The 21,719-nt window shown below is 38.8% G+C and overlaps 1 protein-coding gene across 1 annotated transcript in view; it reads right to left on the bottom strand.

The window, feature by feature from the left end:
- The window catches only part of LOC103605616, a 76,071-nt gene that overhangs the window by 8,002 nt on the left and 46,350 nt on the right, over nucleotides 1–21,719 (bottom strand). The window contains exons 2-3 of the mRNA XM_008590236.1: nucleotides 13,111–13,265; nucleotides 6,937–7,134 (exon numbers count right to left, since the gene is read on the bottom strand). Coding sequence (XP_008588458.1) covers nucleotides 6,937–7,134; nucleotides 13,111–13,265 — 353 coding nt within the window. The remainder of the gene's footprint in view (nucleotides 1–6,936; nucleotides 7,135–13,110; nucleotides 13,266–21,719) is intronic.

Raw genomic sequence — 21,719 nt, 5'->3', positions numbered from 1 at the left:
CCGGTGGCGCACTGGATAGTGCGCCGCTTGGGAAGCGCGGCGGCGCTCCCGCCCGAGGGTTCGGATCCCACATACAGACCGGTTCCCGCTCACTGGCTGAGCGAGGCGCGGGAGCAACACCGAGGGTTGCGATCCTGTTGCCGGTCCCCGGTCCGGTACGGGGGCAACACTGAGGGTTGCGATCCGTTGCCGGACACGGAAAAAAGACAAAAGACAAAAAAAAAAAAAAAAGACTAAGATACTAGATAAAGCTTAAAAGCTATATATTGTTTTAGACACCAATCATCATTTTGTTAAAAAATAATCACACATTAGTTTTATAGCACACACTGATTATTTGAATGGAAGGCAATTATGCCTGCTTCCTTACTTATAAGAGAAATGCTCTAGTCTAATCCAGGAGCAAGTATACACACAGGCACTTACTAAAAATTCCCATCACGCAACAATTCAGTAAAACCTTAAGAATTTCTAACCTGCAACAGTTTCAGCATATATGCAGATATATTTTTTGTTAAGGGGACATGTACATATCTCAATTTTAAGTCTTTTTTCCTTTTTAATATTTCTGAAATCAGGATGCATCACATAATCAACGTGTTCATTTAATATGGCAGTGGCTCTACCCTTCCCCCCTTCAAGAAAAGTAATTATTAAACCAATGATGTATATTAAAAGTACTATCACATAAGAATCAAGGAAATGCATTAAGTTCAACCTGCAAACATTTCATTGACGGGGCTATATTCTCTAAGTAGCTAAAACACTTTTTAACTAGATCCCGCCTAAGCCATAGCCCTTACTAATGCATACACACAAAAAAAGTAAAGAATTTTTTTTTTTAAAAGCAAATTATGCCTAAGTATTTAATCTTTAAAATGGTCCCTGGTTTTTCTGTTTGTTTTGTGTGTGTGTGTGTATTTTTTTTCTTTCTTTCTTTTTTTTTTTGCAGCTGGCTGGTATAGGGATCAAACCCTGGACCTTGGTGTTATCAGCACCATGCTCTAAACAACTGAGCTAACTGGCAGCCCTAAGAAAGAATTATACTTGGTTAAAAAAATGTATAGGAACTATCACTCTCAAATTCAGAATCCTTGGAATCTAGCATTCCGGACAAGGAAGTTTCTATTAATAGGACTCTGGCTACCATTTAAGAAAAAAAGGTGCTGCTTTCAAATGTTATTTTTGCCTTTCTCCCAAACTTTCTGTGTATGTATGTGTGCGTGTGTGTGTGTGTGTGTATTCTGTTGAGGAATAATAAAACTAATTATAAAGCAAACCGTGTTAGCGCTAATAGCATACTTTAACATTATTCACACCTGATTGATAAAGCAGTTAAAACATTTGATGCTTCATACCTGGACATGCAAATATCTTGCTAATTACTGTGCTTTACAGAAGGATCACTGTTTCATCTGCTTTCTTGATTTTCTATGGTCCACATAGGTTGAGGACCCACATACTTGCATTTTAGAGTTTCATCTGAACAGTACAGCCATTTCACATTGCCTTGACTCACACAGAACTACCTGGACAGACCACCAATCACCACCACCTGGTGGCAGTGCAACTGACGGTGGGCTTCCTTCCCCAAAGATGAAAAAGCCTATCACCTCATAATATAAAAATATTTTAGGATTTCAGATCTCACTTATATTTTGAAATGTCCCTTCTAAAACATTTCTCATACAAGTCACAATCAGCCTAGGCTAGCATTTCTCTCATCAAAAATGAAATTTTGTTTTGAAGGGCTACTGACATTTCTGATATTGGAGAATTCTAGAGATCAGAACTGAAACAATAAGCATCTTATGGAGGATCATCCAGAAGCAAATGAAGCAGCCTTTTTGAGTTCAACATAAAAGAACGATGTTCTAAAGGTGGGATTAATAGCCAAAAGGGCTAGAGAACTGGGAGAAATGCAAGGCAGAACAGCATCTAAGTAGAAGACACCATGGATTCTAGTAAGAAAAAGTCTGTATGAAACCAGAACTTCTTTTATAATTTGATCAGTTAAAATACAGGAGAGGAAGGGGGCCGGCCTGGTGGCGCACTGCTACAGTGCGCTGCTTGGGAAGCGCGGCAGCGCTCCCGCCGAGGGTTCGGATCCCACATACAGACCGGCCGCTCACTGGCTGAGCGAGTTGCAGGAGCAACACCGAGGGTTGCGATCCCATTGCCGGTCCCGGTCCAGTACGGGTGCAACACTGAGGGTTGCGATCCGTTGCCGGTCACGAAAAAAGACAAAAAGGAAAAAAAAAAAATACAGGAGAGGAATAAGGAAGGAAGGAAAAGTCCCACATTACCTGGCTAGGGAGAACATGTTAAAATGCAGAAACTGGAAAAAGAACTCACAAAGATTTTAGAAAATAAACAATCACTGTGGCTTACGTGGAGCACCCAGTACATTTCCTAATATGTGGGAGATATTGTGGTCTGGGAGCTTATTAAGGGAAGGTTCATTTCTAACCTCTGAGAAACCAAATGAATGATGTATAAGTATTTAATCAACATGTAAAATGTCCCTAGATACCCATGTGAGGTATTTAACAAGAAGAACTACTTCAAGTGAGGGAAACCTCATTAGTACAAGATAACCAGAGTATCACTTGACCTTAGCTTACTTCACAACTAGGTCCCTGTGTTTAGAGGAAACTATTGTGACACAGGGGTAAATCTCTCCTGTGGAACTTTGGAAGAGGGTACTCTGATAGAAGGAGGGGAAGCATGTTACTGTTGGTACTGAGACTAAAATGGGGACAATTACTCATTCTACTTATTCCTTGCCCAGATCCTAATGTCCTAGACTACAGTGTATCTCCTAGCAGGCAGGAACTCCTTGGGTAACACTGATATTTACCCAACTACCTAAGAGTATCCCTGCCATTCTCAAATCCCACTCACTCTAGGAGTGAAAAGAGGGCATGGGGACCATATACCCCACCCTTACTTAACCACAACAAGTATCATCAATACCCAAAAGCCAAAGTTTCCTTATGAACCCCCTACAGTAGAGAGGGCCAAATTAATGACAAAAATTATAAAATTACTTTTGTTAATTTATAACTACAGTTTACAGCTAATTTATAACTTTTATTAGACTTTAGGTAAATCACAAATTTTTTCTGATCTTCAGTATCCTCATACATAAAATGCAGCTAATATTTCCTTCATAAAGTAATTTATATACAAAAAGCCCAATACAAATGCCTGACATACAGCATATAGTAAGTACTAGAATTTGCTAGCGCTTATTCCTATTTGCTAGTATTTGCTACTTAGATAAAAGCTAAGAAGTAAATTTTATCTAACAAGCTAATTCCTTTAGTGGGGTGGAGTGGGAAGAAGTATTAAAGTGAGAAAAAAAAAGATAAAATGCTGGAGCATGAAAATAAATCTGCCAAGAATGAGATACTTACTGATCCTCAACTAAGAGAGGTAGAAATCAGTGTGGCAGGAGACAGTGCTGGCTGTCAAGATTAACAGATGAAGCTACAGGCAGTCAGTGGGGGATCTTGTAATATGCTCCACATAACAAAGAACTGTCCACTTAACATGCCAACAGCATGCCTTTTGAGAAACTCTGAGAGAATGCAACCAATCTAAAATGGGAGGAATGGGACCCACTTCATAAATTATTGAATATATCAAAAATTCCTTTTGAGGAAGAGAAATGAGCTGAAACAACATAAGAGTTATAAAAATAGAGTAGATTCTACAGAAGACCATCTATAGAAGAGATCACCCCACCCAAAACAAAAATAAATAAAAAACCACCTCTGTTGTTAAAACAGAATGATGAGGCAGAAAGTTACACCTAACCTGTCCAAATCTGTGCCCGGGGAACCTAGTCCTACAGTCCACACTCTTACCACTACACTTTACACAATGAGCTAGCAAGTTGAGAGCAGCAGAAAAACCTGGAAAAGAGTCAGTCATGGTTATTATGGCACTCTATTTTTTTAATGTATTCATAGTTGTTTTATACATAATATATTCAGTTTCTGTTAGTCACTTAACATCTCTGATACCAGGATATATTTTAAAATCAATAGTTATTTGGATTCAATGAAATATAGTAGTTTGTAAAATGGACTTAAACTCTCTACTGGAGCATACGAAGGTTTGCAAACTATACTCCACAGAGCTCTCGAAGTCCTCTCAGTCAGAGAAGGGCAAGAAAACAAAGGCCAAAGAGGCCTCCAATTCAACAAAACAAGTTTCATTTTTACCCTTACCATTTTTAGGAGGGGACATTCAAATAATCTTTTTTTTTTTTTTTTTTTCTTTTTGTCTTTTTCCATGTCCGGCAACGGATCGCAACCCTCAGTGTTGCCCCCGTACCGGACCGGAGACCGGCAACGGGATCGCAACCCTCGGTGCTACTCCCGCGCCTCGCTCAGCCAGTGAGCGGGAACCGGTCTGTATGTGGGATCCGAACCCTCGGGCGGGAACACCGCTGCGCTTCCCAAGCGGCGCACTATCCAGTGTGCCACCGGGCCGGCCCCATATATTCTTTTATCAAGGAAATGGTTCCACTGCTTTAAAAAAAATGCTTGAAAACCACAAAATCAGATGCATTCTTAAGATCCCCTGAAGGCATTATGAGTAGATTCCACAAAGTCCTGGGAAGCAACTTATAGACTATAAGACCAAAAAAGGCTTTAAGTTTTTTGTTGCTCCCAAAGCTAGTATATTTATACTCTACTTCTATAACTTGAGTGGGCTGCTACAAGTATAAAATTGAATGTCCCACATACTGGTAATTATTTTTAATTTTACACTAAAAAACAAAAAAGTAAGACTAGAGTTCTCAAGCACTGGAGAACAAACACTAAGAATGAGCATCTTTCCATCAAAGGGTTTTTTTTTTTTTTTAAAGGTCATATATATTGTCTTCCTCCCGCCTTAAAAATGCTGACATTCACTTAGAAAATGTACTGAGCAGCTACTCTCTGCTCTGCACTTGGGCTCAGCTTTTTGAAGAGTTTCAAAGATAAATCAGACATGTATCACCTTAAGTTTTAAAGGTGATACTAGACATTTATCAAATTAACTGGGCAGAAAGAGGTAAGGAGCAAAAGAGAAGCAAAGGAGTAAGAAGTGAAGAGATAATGCAATGGAGTTCAGCAGTGTTGAGAAACTACTACAAACCATGGGTAAGAAGATTCTTAGCAGAGGTCCCCTGAAAATGGAATCTTGAAAGGAAGGGACAAATAATCTCTCTGTATTTTGATATGTGATTACATGTTCATTTGTTATTCAACAAACAGTTCTTAATTATTAGGAGGAAAACACCTAAAATACAATGTGTTAAGTATAACAAGCATGTACATGATATTAATGAAAAAGGGAAGGGTGCATTTCCTTAGGGTAGTAAAGCATAGGCAAGGGGGTAGGAGGGAAGGAAGAAAGGTGACTTGATCAGAGCCTTGAGGATAAGGAGGAACTTGCTAGAAAGGAAAGAAAAAGATATTTCAGGCAATGGCATGAAGAACATGAATATTTTAGAACACGAACAAGAGCGTGGAGAAGTGAAAGCATGTGACATCTTTGGGGACTGACTGTGGGGGGTTAGGAGGTAATTAAAGATGAAAGTGAAAATGAGGCCGGACCAGATCATGAAGAGTTTTAAGTCCCATGCCAAGCAGTTTGGCTTCATTACAGTAGGCACAAAGGTTTTAGGCAAAAAAATGATTCCACATAAACATTATGAGATATTCTTTCTATATTAAATTTTTTTTTTCTTTTTGTCTTTTTCGTGACCGGTAATGGGATCGCAACCCTCGGTGTCGCACCCGCACTGCACTCAACCAGTGAGCGGACCGGTCTCTATATGGGATCCGAACCCTCGGCGGGAGCGCCGCCGCGCTCCCAAGCACCGCACTCTACTGAGTGTGCCACCGGGCTGGCCCTATATTAAATTTTTTTGAGACTAAAAATATTTAAAGTTTCCACTGGCTACAAAAACATGTATGAGAATATTAATTCCAGGACACCTTGAAATAATTCAAAAGGTCCCACTGACCAACAGGCCACAAGTCCAGTTAAGAGCATCACCATGGACGGTGTACTGGGGGTGACAGCTGAAGCCATGTGGGTGGATGAGGTCACCAAGCATGCATGGGGCCCAGCTCAGAACCTAGTAATCCCAGGGCAAAGACGAGACTAAACAGAGACAGGGAAGAACATTCAGAGGAGGAGAAACAGGAGAGGTGCATATGAATCTAAGAAAGTACACATTTCAAAAAACATTTGCAATAAGGTACCAAATGATAATTAGAAGGTCAGCTGGTATGAAGACTGTAAAGAAGCTATTAGATTTGGAAGCTGAGTAGTCACTAAAAAACTTTCATTGGAGTGGGAAGTGGGTAAAAGACAGATCAGGATGAAGAGTAAATAGAAAATGTGGAAGAAGAGACAATGAGTACAGATCACTGTTCAAAAAGTTTGGCAATAAAGCAAAGAAGTATTTTGAATCCCCATAATGGTCAGCTGCCAAAAAAAAAAAAGAGAGAGAAGCAGTGAGAGGTGTTAGTAGTCTGATAAATTGACAGGTTGGAAGGAATATGCACATTTTGTGCAATATCTGTTTTATATAACTTGTGTCTAGAAACTCTGAGAACAAGAACTGCCTTCAGTACTCTTATAGACTGTATAATAAAAACAGCACTACTAAATCATCATTATTTAGAATGCAAAGTATAACACCTCATACGTATCACTAAGTTTTAATTAAATTCTAAGGACAAATGGGAGAATATTAGACTGGACCAATTAGTCATTAAATTCAAATCATTTACCTGCATGGGGTGTCTGTTTTAGAGGCCACACCCTATTATGCAATTCGACAGGCTCCATGAGCAACACTGGGGGTATGGTAAGATGTTACCTTACTTAGTTCCTTCACCCTGGACAGCACAAGGACATACTCACCTCCATAGTAGAGTCCTGTAGCAGTGCACATCCGCCACTGTCCCTGATACATTCCTGCTCTGCTGGGGCTGCACATCTGGACGCTGACATCTGCAATCTCTTGGGGCTCTAGCGATCTCACCATCACCATGTTCACATGTCCAAATTGGTCTCCACCAACATATTTAAGACAAACCCCTGGAGGCCAGGCCTCTGCCCCTGAGTTCAAGAAAAAAAATGTTAGGCAATCAGTGGTCCTAAGCTGGGTGCAGTTTATTTCGAAACTATAGAAGAGGCCTCTTTTTTTGTCTCACATACATATGTAAGCCTACCCACATATCCCTGAGCTATATACTGTCTCACACAACAGATCAGAAAGAATCAACAACCTTGGACCAACAGTCTATCCCTATGATAATGTACATACGGCAAAAGCAAGACAACGTGTGTTTAGGGGACCCCAGGTAAGGCCAAACATCATACTGAAGCTGTAAAACCTAAGAATGATGTCTATGAAGAGCCATGAAGATGGAGCACAGGACCACATCTTTGGGGAACCGCTTTCTCTACATGTCCATTTCACTTGAACTTTTAAGATGACATTCAAAATAAAAATATTCTGACTGTTCCCCATTTTTCCATAGAGGCAAGAGGATGAACACACAAAAAGTGACTTCTAAGACATTATTTTCACTTTAAAATTGCTTTTTCCCTGATGTACAAATTTTTTCTGGGGTCTGTAACTATAAAATACTCAAGAGCTCAAGAGACTCTGTGCAAATACAAGACAGAGAAATCAAGCAAAAGTTTAGATCTCAGGTTCAAACAGTACTGGGGAAAATATGAGCAACAGGGTGATCTCACCTGGTAACATCATCAATGAACTGAGGTCCCAGGAGCTATGGCACCAGCCAGAGGTGCTTATAAAAAGAATGGGAATGGCAATACAGAAAAATAGCTTTGGCAGAAATATTTTCCTTCTTTTGGAAGTGCCAAAGATCTTATTTAGTACCTACTCCTGTATACCTATTTCCATGTAAACTGATTCAAAATGAGAATTCTATGTGTTGACTTGTTCTGACTAGTCAAGGGTATAGGTAGCCTCAACGTGACTGGATATGTTCTTTCCTATGAAGTGTCTCCAATATGCAGTAATTGATATACTCCTTAATTGCAGGCAGAAACCTCTATATATACTATTTTGGAATATACATTCACTATAAAAAATACAACACTGTAAAAATCAACCAATCAGTCAATCGATCACTGTGAAAAGCCAAACATGGCAGGACTCTCAGGACAGAGGGTGCTTGTAATTTATCTCCTACCAGTATTTTAGGATGCCTCAGTTTCTTGTTCTCGAAGTGCCAGACTGGTTTTGACATACCTGTTGGCTCACTACTGGAAAGGAACCAGAGAGAGAAGAGCAACCAGTGTTTTACTGCTGAGATCTCAACTCCATTATGAACAGCGCCCTCTGTCCCTTGGGTCTTAAGGGGTAGCAACTAAAGCAGTGGCCACTATGTTTTGGAACACTCTCTTTTGAAAAACCTGCCAGTAAAGTGCCCTCTGAAGTTTTAACCCTTTAAATGGCAACCACTGCTGGTGGAAAGGTTGTGGATGGTATACTGGCAATACATTTAAATTCTGTTTTCATTTCTGGGGCCTGTGGCCTGGCCAAAAGCATACTTGTCGTAGGTTAAGAAAAATAGTAGCTGACATGAAACACCTTAGAAAATGTTGGTCTCTTTAAAGACAAAGATCCAAGAGAAAAATTAAACTGAATTCACAATTATTCTTTAAAATACACATATAACTGTAACAAGACAGTGTCTGTTTATACGAAAACCCAAGAATGTGTCTCTGTTTTTGAACTTCTAAGAAAATAAGGTAAACCAAGACTGACTGAGTATGAGAAAGAAAGACTCAGCTGTCCTGGGCAGACAACCACAGGCAGCTGAGATAGTTGGGTCTCTTAAATGTGCAAAAAAGGGAGCACTGCTATATTCCAGGGAAACTGAGTTCTTTGGTAAACCATCAAATGGGTAACATTAAATGATTTGGTGAGGGTCCTGCTCTCGGTACTTTAGATACCAATTACTACCCAATGTGGTATCTAGAGAGAATTTTCAAGAAAAAAGTGGAAGAGTTATCCACCATCAACTCTGAAGTATTCATCTGCTATGAAGTGAAGAACAAATCAACTGCCTTCTGAGAGTTATCAATGATATATATAGTTCTTATAGTCAAAAATGTTAGGTCAGGTAACTCTGAAAAGGTCAAAGATTCTGATACTTGACATAGAAGGAAAGAAAATACTGGTGAGCTGTTTGGACCATCTGGCTAAGCATACCTGAAATCTGGATTCAAGAAGTATAATACAATAGGGTTTCAAATTAAGTCTCAGTTGCAAACTAGCTTAATGGGAGATAGAGCTATCTAGAAGAAAAGAAAGATTAATCTGTGTTTTATGACAAAGTTAAGTATCATAATCAAGTACACGATTAAGACCGTGACTCTCCAGTTATCATAGAATATCACTTTATCTAAAAAAATTAAAAGTAAAAACAAAACAAAACTGTCATGTGGCAATTTTTTTTTTCCTTTTTGTCTTTTTTTCATGACCGGTAACGGGATCGCAACCCTTGGTGTCACGCCCGCACCGCGCTCAGCCAGTGAGTGGACCAGTCTCTATATGGGATCCGAACCCTCGGCAGGAGCGCTGCCACACTCCCAAGCGCCGCACTCAACCGAGTGCACCACCAGGCCGGCCCTCATGTGGCAATTTTGAGATGGTAGAGAGTGTTACAAAAATCAAAGTCCATCAGTTCCAGAAAACCTGAGACTTACTAGGTATAAATGATTACAGAAATAGTTTGGAGACAGTAAGTCATATCTGTATTTCCTTTTTAACCTCTATGAGTGTGGAGACTACATTTCAAATTAAGCTCCCTGAAAGCAGTGACCTTCATCAATCTTGCCACCATTTCTCCCCTATAACTAATAAAGTGACTGGAACATAACAAGATGTGTTGGATGAATGAATGATCTTCTCTATAGTCATACTGAAGAGAAAGGTAGAAAGTTAACTATTTTAATGAGCTAAAAGAAAAATGGGGGAAACAGTTGTTCTTTCTCAAGTTCTTTTTCCCATCCCTTGTTTTATATTCACATCTATGTAGTTCAAAATATAAAGATGACTCTGTAATCTATATGCCCAAGCCACTCTCTCATAACATCACAACTATTTCACCAAAGTCAGAGAAACACTACAGTTTTCAACAATTGCTACAGCTGGTGTTGTAACAACTAAGAAACTGTAAGTGTTGGTAAAGAGAATTCTGCCTAATCATATTTTTTAGAGGAGCAGTTTCAAATTTTCACTTCAACCTCCAGTTGTAAGGTTTCCTGCTCATGTTTCCCAAGCTTCCAATACTTCTATGGAGACAAAAGTATGAATCCTGGAATTTTGCATCTATGTTATTAAATGTCTCAGTTCTGTTTTTCTATGTCTGAATACAAGGATTTTAAAAATATTCAGAGTTTAATTTTAAACACTGTGTGACATTTACCTTCTTTGGGGAAGCTGTTAGAACAGCTATACACAGATCCTATCAATCTTATCTATCGCATATGTGAATGCCTGGCTCGCCTAAAATAGGATAGCAGAGAAGTACCATGAAAATTATTATTTATGGAACTCTTTCAGGAAAGTAAGAGCCAGTGGAGGAAGGCCTAGCCTACTCCAGTGTTACTACTTTATTTCCAGAAAGGATTCAGGCAGATTAGGAGGACACCAAACAACCAGCACACGTGCATATTCCCCCTTCCTCTCTTTAATAACACATCTGTTCTTCAATTATAGGAGACCAGTTTCCTTAACCAAATGGAAAACATTCAGTTTACAGAACTATTTTACAACTGGTTGAACAATTTCCAGATGAATAAAAAACCCTATTTGTGCAAAGAACCTTGAGAGATAAAATCTTTAGCAACTGTTGTCCAATTTTTCAAAAGATATTCAGGCACAAATACACCCTTTTACAAGAGGAAAGCCTACATATTCAGAAGCTGCTTTAAACTGAAGTTACAAAGCAAAAGCAGAAGGAAAAAGTGGTGAGGCCTACCAATACAGATTTTTCAAAGTCCAGGTGAAAGGCAGGCTCTTTGGAGTTCTGATTTGACACTCTAGCCATTATACATCAACCTCTCCATGCCCTATTAACCCAAGGAAATCTCCAGTGAATGAGCACATATAGCAAGAAGCTTTCTGAAATATAAAATGGTTACTCTGCAACGAGACAGTATTTAAAACATTTCAACAGTATTCTAACAACTTTCTGTATTTAAAAACACTAAAGAGGGCCGGCCCAGTGGCGCACTGCTACAGTGCGCCACTTGGGAAGCGTGGCAGTGCTCCCGCCGAGGGTTCGGATCCCACATACAGACCGGTTCCCGCTCACTGGCTGAGCGAGGTGCAGGGAGCAGCGCCGAGGGTTGCGATCCCGTTGCCGGTCCCGGGCCGGTACAGGCGCGACACTGAGGGTTGCGATCCGTTGGCGGTCATGAAAAAAGACAAAAAGGAAAAAAAAAAAAAAAAACACTAAAGAACTCACAAAAAAGCCAAACTGTTTTCAGTGTTTTCACTGTAAGTAAACAAGGTACACTTTAACCTTAAAATAAATAATTAAATAAATAAAACAATAAAACTTTGGACTGTCATATTTTCCAAACTTCACTTATTAAAAAAAAATTCATGTGTCAGTTTCAAAAGCTTTTAAAATCAGTAACAGTAGATTTTAGTAATTCAGAGAAGAAACACAATGAATAGGAGCTGAACTGAAGAGACTATTTTGATATTTCTTTAAAAGTAGGCAAAATTAAGGAAGGTGAGAAATTAGGTAAAGAAAATTAGACTTTAAATAAGAACTCCAAGAAAAATGAAAATATGGCTATTTTCCTGTTACCATATGCCTCCAAACTAATTCTAACCAAAAGGGAAAGGAACCTAATGAAAATTTTACAAAGACACAGGTGTCCTGAGTCATCTACAACACTGGGTCAGTCCACATTACAAGTGTCTGGTCAATGATACACTGAAATTTCCTCCAAGGGAAATATGCCAGAAAAACTAATAACAATTAAATATAGTACACATCAATTCTTATATAAAAGACTAGTTTAGCCAGTCTTTCCCCATCATAAAAAACTGAATTGTGAAGAACTAAAAAGTAAACTGAGTCAATAAAAGAAGGTCACTTTTATAGGTTTATTTGATCCCCCAGTGTTTTATATCATCTCACATCAAATCACCTTGCTAGACAGGGTATCCCAACAACCACACATTTTTAGCTAAATACTCCTTTTTGCCTAGTTTTCCATCTCAGAATTTCTATGAAAATTTTTATTAACAAGGAAGTTAAAGCACCCTCAACCAATCAGCATAAATTATCATTAGATGGGACAAGAGATACTAAAGCCACTCAAATTTTAAAAAGTCATTAGAAGAAAACTTAACGAGTAAAGGGTAAACCAGACACATATTCAGATACTCATTTCTAATTTGTCTTAAAAGAGGTAGCAGTACATCAAAACAATGTTTTTTATGTGGGTTTTTTTTTTTTTTTAAACCAACAACTTCCCTCTTTCCCACACTTATTTTTTCAAAGTGGTATTAACATCTCAGACAGATATCCCAATGAAATTTCAAAGAGAATCATCCTCACGCATGCAAAGAAATGAGCTTTCAAAAGAGCAGATGCTCACAGCTCTTTCCAACTACCTTGTTCTATTCAAGGATATACCTCCTCTAGCCTGCTGGAAATAACTGGAAGATTAATTAGAGCAGAAATAAAATGATGGGGTAGAACTGTACAGGTGGAGACAATACTCCACCACCCACAAGCCTAGTTCCTAGTACCAAATAAATATTGGATTGTGTTTAGATGCTATCAAGTCATAGGGGGCTTGGAAGCACAAGACATAAAGTTTTTTTCCTATTCTAGAGTAGGGACTATTTCACTGATGTTTGGTCATCATGCCAGTACAAGAAAATGTTGCATGCATATCATGTATAAGAAAAAACTCAGAGTAACATCATCACATACATATAAGTTAAAATATTTCCTTCTTGTTTCTTTTAATTATTAAGAAAAAGAAAACTGGGCAAGGGAGAATTGCCCATTATATGCTTACCCGAATTCTGGATCCGCCACGTTTTTATAAACTGAGTATCAGGAGGTATTGACTCCCCTTCTCCTATGGTGACATCTTCAACAAAGGACATAGAAGGTACACTGATGTTTGGGCTCTCAAAGTCATAATAGGCGCCAATTGCTGCTTGTAGGTTCCTACAAATAAAGAGAAAAAAGCAAAAGACTCCAGTCCTGTCTGGAGGATATTATATCCTAATTGTCAAACAAAAGGAAAAACCCTGTTTCTTAGGGTTTGTCACAGAACCTGAGGCTCCTGTTGTACAAGTCTTCAAAGCTACTCATTTTGGCTGAGGAACAATAAGGAAAACGACAAGACCATCAAACTTGTGTATCACTTTCTTCCCAACGTACCCATATAGAAAGTACAAACGTTAGTACATCAACAACAATATGAGGAAATATGTTACTCACAAGGATAGAAGAATGGGTAAGGAAGTCAATTAAAAGAGAGCTCCTCTAACTTTGACGGTGGAATTCAAAGGAGCTCTACATTTCAAAATATTCTAATTATTTAATTTTTCAAAAAGTAATACATGTAATGATTCTAGAAGTTTCATACAATGAAAAATAACCATCCTATCTCTTCTTCCCTCAACACACACACACATACACAGAGATAACTGTTCATATTACTGTACTTTCTTAAATATCCTTCCAGAACTTCCTTACGTACCTACAAGCAAATATGACATATATTCTTATTTTCCCTTTTTACACAATTGGTAGCATACTATGCACTGACTTTTGCTTTATTCCCTTAGCACTATATCTTGAAGATATTTCTATATCAGTACATAGAGTATCCTCAGTGTTTTTTACAGCTGTATTCACTGTACAGATTTATCATTATTTATTTAACCAGTAGACTTTTGAGTTTGTTTCCAATCTTTAACTTCCATAAAGCTTAAGCAAACATCATTTTGTATACATGCAAGTGTATCCATGGGATGAATTCCCATAAGTAATATTGCTGGGTCAAAGGGTATATATTTGTGGTTTTAATAGATATATCTATTAAAGCTCCCCTCAATAAAAGTTACCCACTAACGATCCCACCAAGAATGCATGAGTGTGCCTATTCCCCACCTGCTCATCAGCAGTGTTTCTCCAACACTTTGGATTACTGTCAGTCTGATAGGTAAAAAACAGAATCTTAGTGAGGTCTTAAAGTGCTTTTCTCTTATTATAAAGGAGTATCTTTTTACATGTTTAAGACCCATTTGTAGTTTCTTTTTTGGAAGTACCATTTTGTAAATGTTGGTATTCTTTTTAATTCCTCACAAACCTCCTTTTATCGGAAGGAACTACTAAGCACATAAACCAGAGTCCCCAATTGAACAGAATCATGTTTGACAGCTTGTTTCATCAGTGCCAGATACCAAAGGCCACTCACTAAAGGGTTTAAGTAAGATGTGTTCATTACAAAGATCAAGGAAATTGTTGGTTATACTTACTAGTACCTCTTCTGCTCTTGCTCAAACCAGTGACATAATCCCAAGCTTCCACAGTAGACAACAACCCAAACTGCATCTTTCTAAACATAACCCCACCAAAAGCCAATGGATCCAATGGGCTTTTTTCAATTATGCATAAACAAAGCACGAAACAAGCTCTGATGGTACACAACTGTTCAACAGACAGGCTATTAACAGCAAACACTTTTCTGCTGGGGGCCTGCCTGCTCCTCCAGGTGTTTGCAGCTGCCAGAAAAGAAGGCTATATTTAGAGCAACTACCTTAGGTCAAGCCTCATGCAATGGTGGCCTGACATACTAGTCAGTAATGACTGGAATTAGACCACCAACAATTGCCTGCCTGTCATATGTGTGCTTGATAAAATTTACATGGAGTAGAACTGGGCTGGTGGCCAAACTGCACCTGTTTGCTTGACTGTTCAATGAGAAGGCTTGGACTTCAGTCTTCCCAGCAGTTTCCTATCTAGCTGATAGTGATCCAAAGTGAGGGATATGTGACTGGCCAAACTTGGAGAAGTCCAACCCCTACCAACCACAAACAGGCTTAGAAGTACATCTGGAACCAGCCTTACACTTAGAGACCAGGGATAAAACAAGAGAAAAATAAGCTTAGTTTGCAATTTGTTCTTTTCAAAATATTTTGTAAAGCTACATGTCTACCTTTTGGTAAAGATAATTTTTCTGCCACAGGTCTCCAGCAAGTAGCCTGCTGAATTGTTTTCTGTTCACTTGGCTGTAAAATATGCTCGGGAGGGAAGAAACTATTCGTGCACTCAGGACAACTGCCAATTCTCATCCCCAGTCTGTATCATATTTCACCCCTTGGCTCTGCAGGACTTCAAGACCACTGCAATAGGAACACTAACAAGTGGAAAAGTCAAATTACCCTACTTAAACAGATCCATCCCCCTCCTCAAATCTCCTTTCACATATCCCACAGCCAAAGCCAACAAAACTACTTATTTGTGCCTGTATTATATAGGTAATTCAGCCAAAGAAAGATTAAGAAACATTTTTAAAGCCCAAACTGAAACTGAAAGTAATGAACTAGAATCCTGGCAGGAAGCTGGAGTGGAGAATGACAAAGCAAATTCATTTCCAGGTACAAGGCAGAAAGTGGACTTTAGCCCAGTGGTGCTCCAACCCATCAGGCAGGTGCACAGCTCCAAATGTGAGTACATAGCTCCTCAGAGTTGGGACCATTTAGATTACTGCCCCACTGGGCTAAGCAACAGCAGGAATAGACCAAACAGTTCCAATTCAGTGTCAGCAAAGTGATAGCACGTACTCTGGTTCAAAACAACATACTCAGCTATTATTAGCCAACAAGAAATTCTACATGAACTAGAGCTGGCTGGGAAAGGGAAAACACTGACCCAGTATTCAGTCCAATCCTCAAGTTTAAATTTCCAGGTTCCTCCACTGTTTTTGCTCAAAAAATGCTTTTAATATGATTTCAGATGGTTAAAAGCACCCTAAAGAACAAACGGAGACAATGTAACAGTGAAAAAAAGCACAGGCTGAGGTGGATAGTGGTGATGATGGTCGCATAACTTTGTGAATATACTTAATGTCACGGAACTTAAAATGGCTTAAAGTAAAAATAAAATGGTTTTATTATTACCACAATAAAAAATTTTTTTAAGGGCCGGCCTGGTGGCACACTGGAGAGTGCGCCGCTTGGGAGCGCGGCGGCGCTCCCACCGAGGGTTCGGATCCCATGTGGAGACCAGTTCCCGCTCACTGGCTGAGTGTGGTGCAGGCGCAACACTGAGGGTTGCGATCCCGTTGCCGGTCCCCGGTACGGGCGCGACACCGAGGGTTGTGATCCCATTACCGGTCAGTAAAAAAGAAAGGAAAAAAAAAATTTTTTTTTAAAAGAGTACAGTCTTTGTAATCATCTCCTATCACTCCTCAGCCTTTTGGCTAAGATCAAGTGTTGTAGCCACCCTTGGCTGTGCAGGCTTTGAGCAAGCAGCTAAGCCTCTACACCAGTTTTACTCATCTGCAAAACTTAGTTAATACCACCTACCCTCCTTATTCGGGTGTCTGTGAAGACTGCTGAGGCAATGTGTGTAATGTCCTAGGTTGGTAGTCATTCATTCAACAAATATTTAAATGAATGAGCATTTGTCCCTGAGCTAGGCACTTGGTCTGAGGCTAGGGATAGAGCAGATAGCAAGACAGGCATGGCCTCTGTCTTCATAGTCTAACAGACTGCAGCTAACCAGGGGCATTCAAACAAGGGTAACTCTGACTGCCTCTCACACAGAAGCTAGCAGCCTATGGCTGCTTCTCCTACTTAAGGTGAAAAATTGGCTTGGTGCACAACACAGTTTCAGATGCACTGATAATCAAGTTAACCTGATTCAGAGTAGAAGAATTTGGCGACACTGACATGTGTTCCCTAATGAAATACAATTTTATTCAACCTTCGTTTTATAGATGAGGCCACTGAGGCACTGACAGGTAAAGTAACTTCCCCTTGGACAGGCAGTCAACTCTCAGGATTTAGAGCTATACCTATTCAAGGGCTATTCAAAACTTTTACTCAGAATTTTCTGATTATATGATAACACTCTAAAATCTGATTTTCATAAGAAAATATTAATTACCATCGTTAATTCTACAAATAAGTTGGTTGTAACCCTTTAGTTAAACTGAATTATTGAAAGTAAAGAATTAATCTTGCATATATTCACAAACAAAGAACATTTATTTTTGTACTATGTATACATACATAAGGCAGTAGATTACCAGTCTCATGAAGAAAAACCATCTTTATTCTGTATATACAGCCAGGAACATCATCCAAAAATATGAGGGTAGGAAACAATTAAGAAAATTAGAATTAAAGAAGGAATACCAGAAGTCTGAGTATTAGCTCAGATTCTCAGGGAAGTAAAATTAGATATCTTCTCTTTCCATTCTCTGAACAAGTGAGACATTCAAAAGGACCCAAATTTGTGAGAAAAATAAAACTACCCATCTTATTTGGACACAAACTAAAACAGGAAATCAGAATAATGAACCGATCTAGTCAGGCATGAAAAACAGAAGCTCAGGGCTATTTTTTTGTGGATTGTTATCCCAATCCACAAAAAGGTTCCCTCACCTGTAGTGTGCCAATGATATTACTATCAAGGCCACAATCCCACTAGGAACCAAGAAGGCTTTATTATCTCTGAATGACCATAAAGGTAATCTAATTGGAAAAAAAAAAAGGTTCAGCAAAATAGATGTTTTTACTACAGCTGTCCAACATCAACTGAATAGGAATCTCTAACACAGGAGACCAAAAAGTAAGGCCAACTACAAACAGACATATGAAAAAATGCTCAACATCACTCAGCATTCAGGAAATGCAAATCAAAACCACTCTGAGATACCATCTCACTCTAGTTAGAATGGCTAATATCCAAAAGACTGAGAATGATAAACACTGGTGAGGATACAGAGAAAAAGGAACCCTCCTACACCATTAGTAGGACTGCAAAATGATTCAGCCTTTATGGAAAATGGTATGGAGGTTCCTCAAACAATTACAGATAGATCTACCATATGACCCAGCTATTCCACTGCTAGGAATATACCCAGAGGAATCATGTCGAAGGGAAACCTGTACTCCCATGTTTACTGCAGCGCTATTTACAATAGCAAAGAGTTGAAACCAGCCTAAATGCCCATCATCGGAAGAGTGGATAAGGAAAATGTAGTATATCTACACAATGGAATACTACTCTGCTATTTAAAAAAAAAAAAAAAAAGAAATACTGCTATTTGCAGCAACATGGATGGACTTAGAGAAAGTTATATTAAGTGAAATAAGCCAGGCACAGAAAGAGAAATAACCGCTTGTTCTCACTTATTTGTGGGAGTTAATAAAAATAAATAAATATACAAACAAATAAACAGGGGCGGGCAGAGAAGATACATCACAATTCCTTGAACTCAAGACAACTGAACAGATATGATGTTGACGGGGTGGGAGGGAGGAATTGATAAAGAGACATGAAAATCAACTACATTGTATGTTGACAAATTAAAATTGAAATAAATTAATAAATAATAAAATAAATAAATGAAAGGCCGACTACCATGAATTTTGAGGCCTAGCAAGAAACTGAGAATTCCATTAAAACAAAAAAAATGACTGCAGGTAGGAAATGGGAGTTGCGCTAAAAACGACTGTCATAACACCAAGGTCAAGGGTTCAGATCCCCATACCAGCCAGCAACAAATAAGTAAATAAATAATAGAAACTGTCAATGTTTCCAAACCTAATAATTAACTCATGGATACTATTTTAATATGTGAAGACAACTAGAAAAAAGAAAGAACTTGTGGAAGACTTAATTCAGAGGAGAGATTAAGTGCATACCAACATTTACACATTTCTTAGAGCCCTAGGAAGGCCAAAATTGTTTCTTCTTTCTTCTTTACCTGGCTATTTATTGATCCATTAATTTTATTACTTTTTAGAACTCGTCCTTGTAACTATCATCAGCAGCTATACCTTCTTCCAAGTACAAAGTAAAAAATAAGCACTCCACCACAAAAAGGAAAGGTAGTTGCACTGTTCTACATTTAAAGAGCTACAACAACCAAATACAATATATGGGCCTTAAAGGGGGCTGGCTGGTTAGCTCAGTCGGTTAGAGTGTGGTGCTGATAACACCAAGGTCCAGAGTGTGATCCCTATACCAGCCAGCAGCCAAAAAATAAATAAGTCCTTGATACATTTGGGGACAACTGAGGAAATTAAAACATGGACTGGATATTTTTTGTTAGTAAAGAATTTTTGTAAATTATCTTAAGTAATAATAGTACGTAGTTGTGCAGGAGAACGTCCTTATTTTTAGGAGATATATGCTGAAGTATTCAAGGATGAAGGTTGTGATGTCTACAACTTTCAAATGATTCCAAAAAAAATCTCATATAGAGAAAATGAATATGGCAAAATGTTAACTATTGTTGAATCTAGGTGGTAAGTATAAGGGTATATACACTCTATGATTCTTTAAAATTTTCTGTAGGTGTGAAAAGTTTTGTAATAAAAAGGTAAATGGAAAAAAAGCCAAAAAAAAAAGAGAAGGTATCCTTTTTTCTGCCACTGGAAGATGCTGAAAAAGTCAATGCACAGACTTATTGCAATCATCTTGGGAACATAAAGAGACCTTGGGAACATCAGAAGACCTAATGAGGGTTAAAGATCAGAAAGAAGGAAATAACTGCTGTGTTCCTAATGATGTAGTTGAACAACTAAATCAAGCAACCCCAGAGCCAAACTTTATCTGAGATGATAAAGTTTTGTTTTGTTTTTTGTTTTAAAGCAGATTCTGAGAACACAGCAACTGGACACTGGTGCTGTAAGAGTTTAGTTTCTAAGTGCCTTTGGCTAATACAAGTGAACTTCAAAAAATTCATGGAAAAGATTCATGTTACCATTTAATTCCATTTTTCCATGAACTTTCTGAAGCGCCTTTCTATGTCAGGATAAAACTATTTTGCTTTTTTAAAAAATTGCGGTGAAATTCACATAATTAACCATTTTGAAGTGCACAATTCAGAGGCATTTAGTGCCTTCACAATGTACAACCACTACTTCTCTCTAGTTTCAAAACTTTTTCATCATCCCATATCCTTTTTCCCCCATCCCCTGGCAACCACTTAATCTGCTTCCTGTCTCTACAGATTCACCTGTTCTGGATATTTCGTATTTAAAAATTCATGCAATATATGACCTTTTGTGTCTGGCTTCTTTCGCTTAGTATGTATCTGAGGTTCATCCAAACTGTAGCATGTATCAGTATTTCATTCCTTTTTATGGCTGAATAATAGCCTATTGTATGTATATACCACGTCTTGTTTATTCATTCAACTGTTGATGGACATTTTGGTTGTTTCTATCTTTTGGCAATTATGAGTAACCACAGAAAACTGTTAACTTTGGTAAAGTTCTTCAAGACTACCACGACACAAGCCAATTCAACCCAGTCCACCAGAAAAGAAATGTGACATACAACAAGAATATAACTTGATTAAGCAAAGTCCTTTATGTCCAAAGCCAGGGATCTGAAACCTCTGAAGGTCACATAATTAGATCCTTTCCTCAATTTCAGCAACTGAACTCTCTAAGCCACTAAGAAACTGTGAGACCCTGACAAGTACAATGTAGGAAGCCCATTTCAAATACTTCTCAGAGTACCCCCTCCCAAAAATTGCCACCCCCCTCCTCCCTCATTATAAAGAACATCTGACAAAAATGCAGCTAGGGAGAGGGAGATCAAGGAGTGGCATTTCACAGAAGATTTAAGAATGCTCCAAACCCATAATTTTCCATCCATGCCCTGAGGTAGAGATCTTTAAGCTGGACAGATAAGCAGAGCCAAGGGAACTGACCTAGCCCTGGCTATTCTCTTCAGCAATTCTGGAGACTAAAAAGTCTAATTATAATATTACTGGAGTTGGGCCGGCCCGGTGGCGCACTGGATAAGTGCGCCGCTTGGGAAGCGCGGCGGCGCTCCCGCCCGAGGGTTCGGATCCCACATACAGACCGGTTCCCACTCACTGGCTGAGCGAGGCGCGGGAGCAGCGCCAAGGGTTGCGGTCCCGTTGCCGGTCCCCGGTCCGGTGCGGGGGCAACACTGAGGGTTGCGATCCGTTGCCGGACACGGAAAAAGACAAAAGACAAAAAATAAAAATAAAAATAAAAATAAAAAAATAATAATATTATTGGAGTTGGTTATTTATCAAAGGGAATGTCCCCATATGAGAAGGACAAGCAGTGAACTAAAGTTTTAAGTGAGTTCTATCATCAGGAGCCTATAATTATTCCACAACTAGTCAAATCCCAGGTCTATAAAGTGGCATCTTACTGGAAGGGGAAAGCTAAAGCAGTATGGCCTCCATAAAGGAACCACCCTCCACCCTGCCCTTACATCCCCTATACCCCTCTCAGGTGTAAGAAAATAATCTAAGTGATTCATTTTCAGAAATAATTCAGGCCTAGCCCAAAAATTGTCTGACTGGTCCATCCCATTCCTGGGGGGTGGATACTATTTTAATATGTGAAGACAACTAGAAAAAAGAAAGAACCGCGAACTCATTTCTAA

The sequence above is a fragment of the Galeopterus variegatus genome, unplaced genomic scaffold, assembly GCF_000696425.1.
Source record: "Galeopterus variegatus unplaced genomic scaffold, G_variegatus-3.0.2 Scaffold5938, whole genome shotgun sequence".
Taxonomy (NCBI): domain Eukaryota; kingdom Metazoa; phylum Chordata; class Mammalia; order Dermoptera; family Cynocephalidae; genus Galeopterus; species Galeopterus variegatus.
The sequence above is the reverse complement of the archived record's forward strand: the minus strand, read 5'-3'. Positions and strand labels throughout refer to the sequence as shown.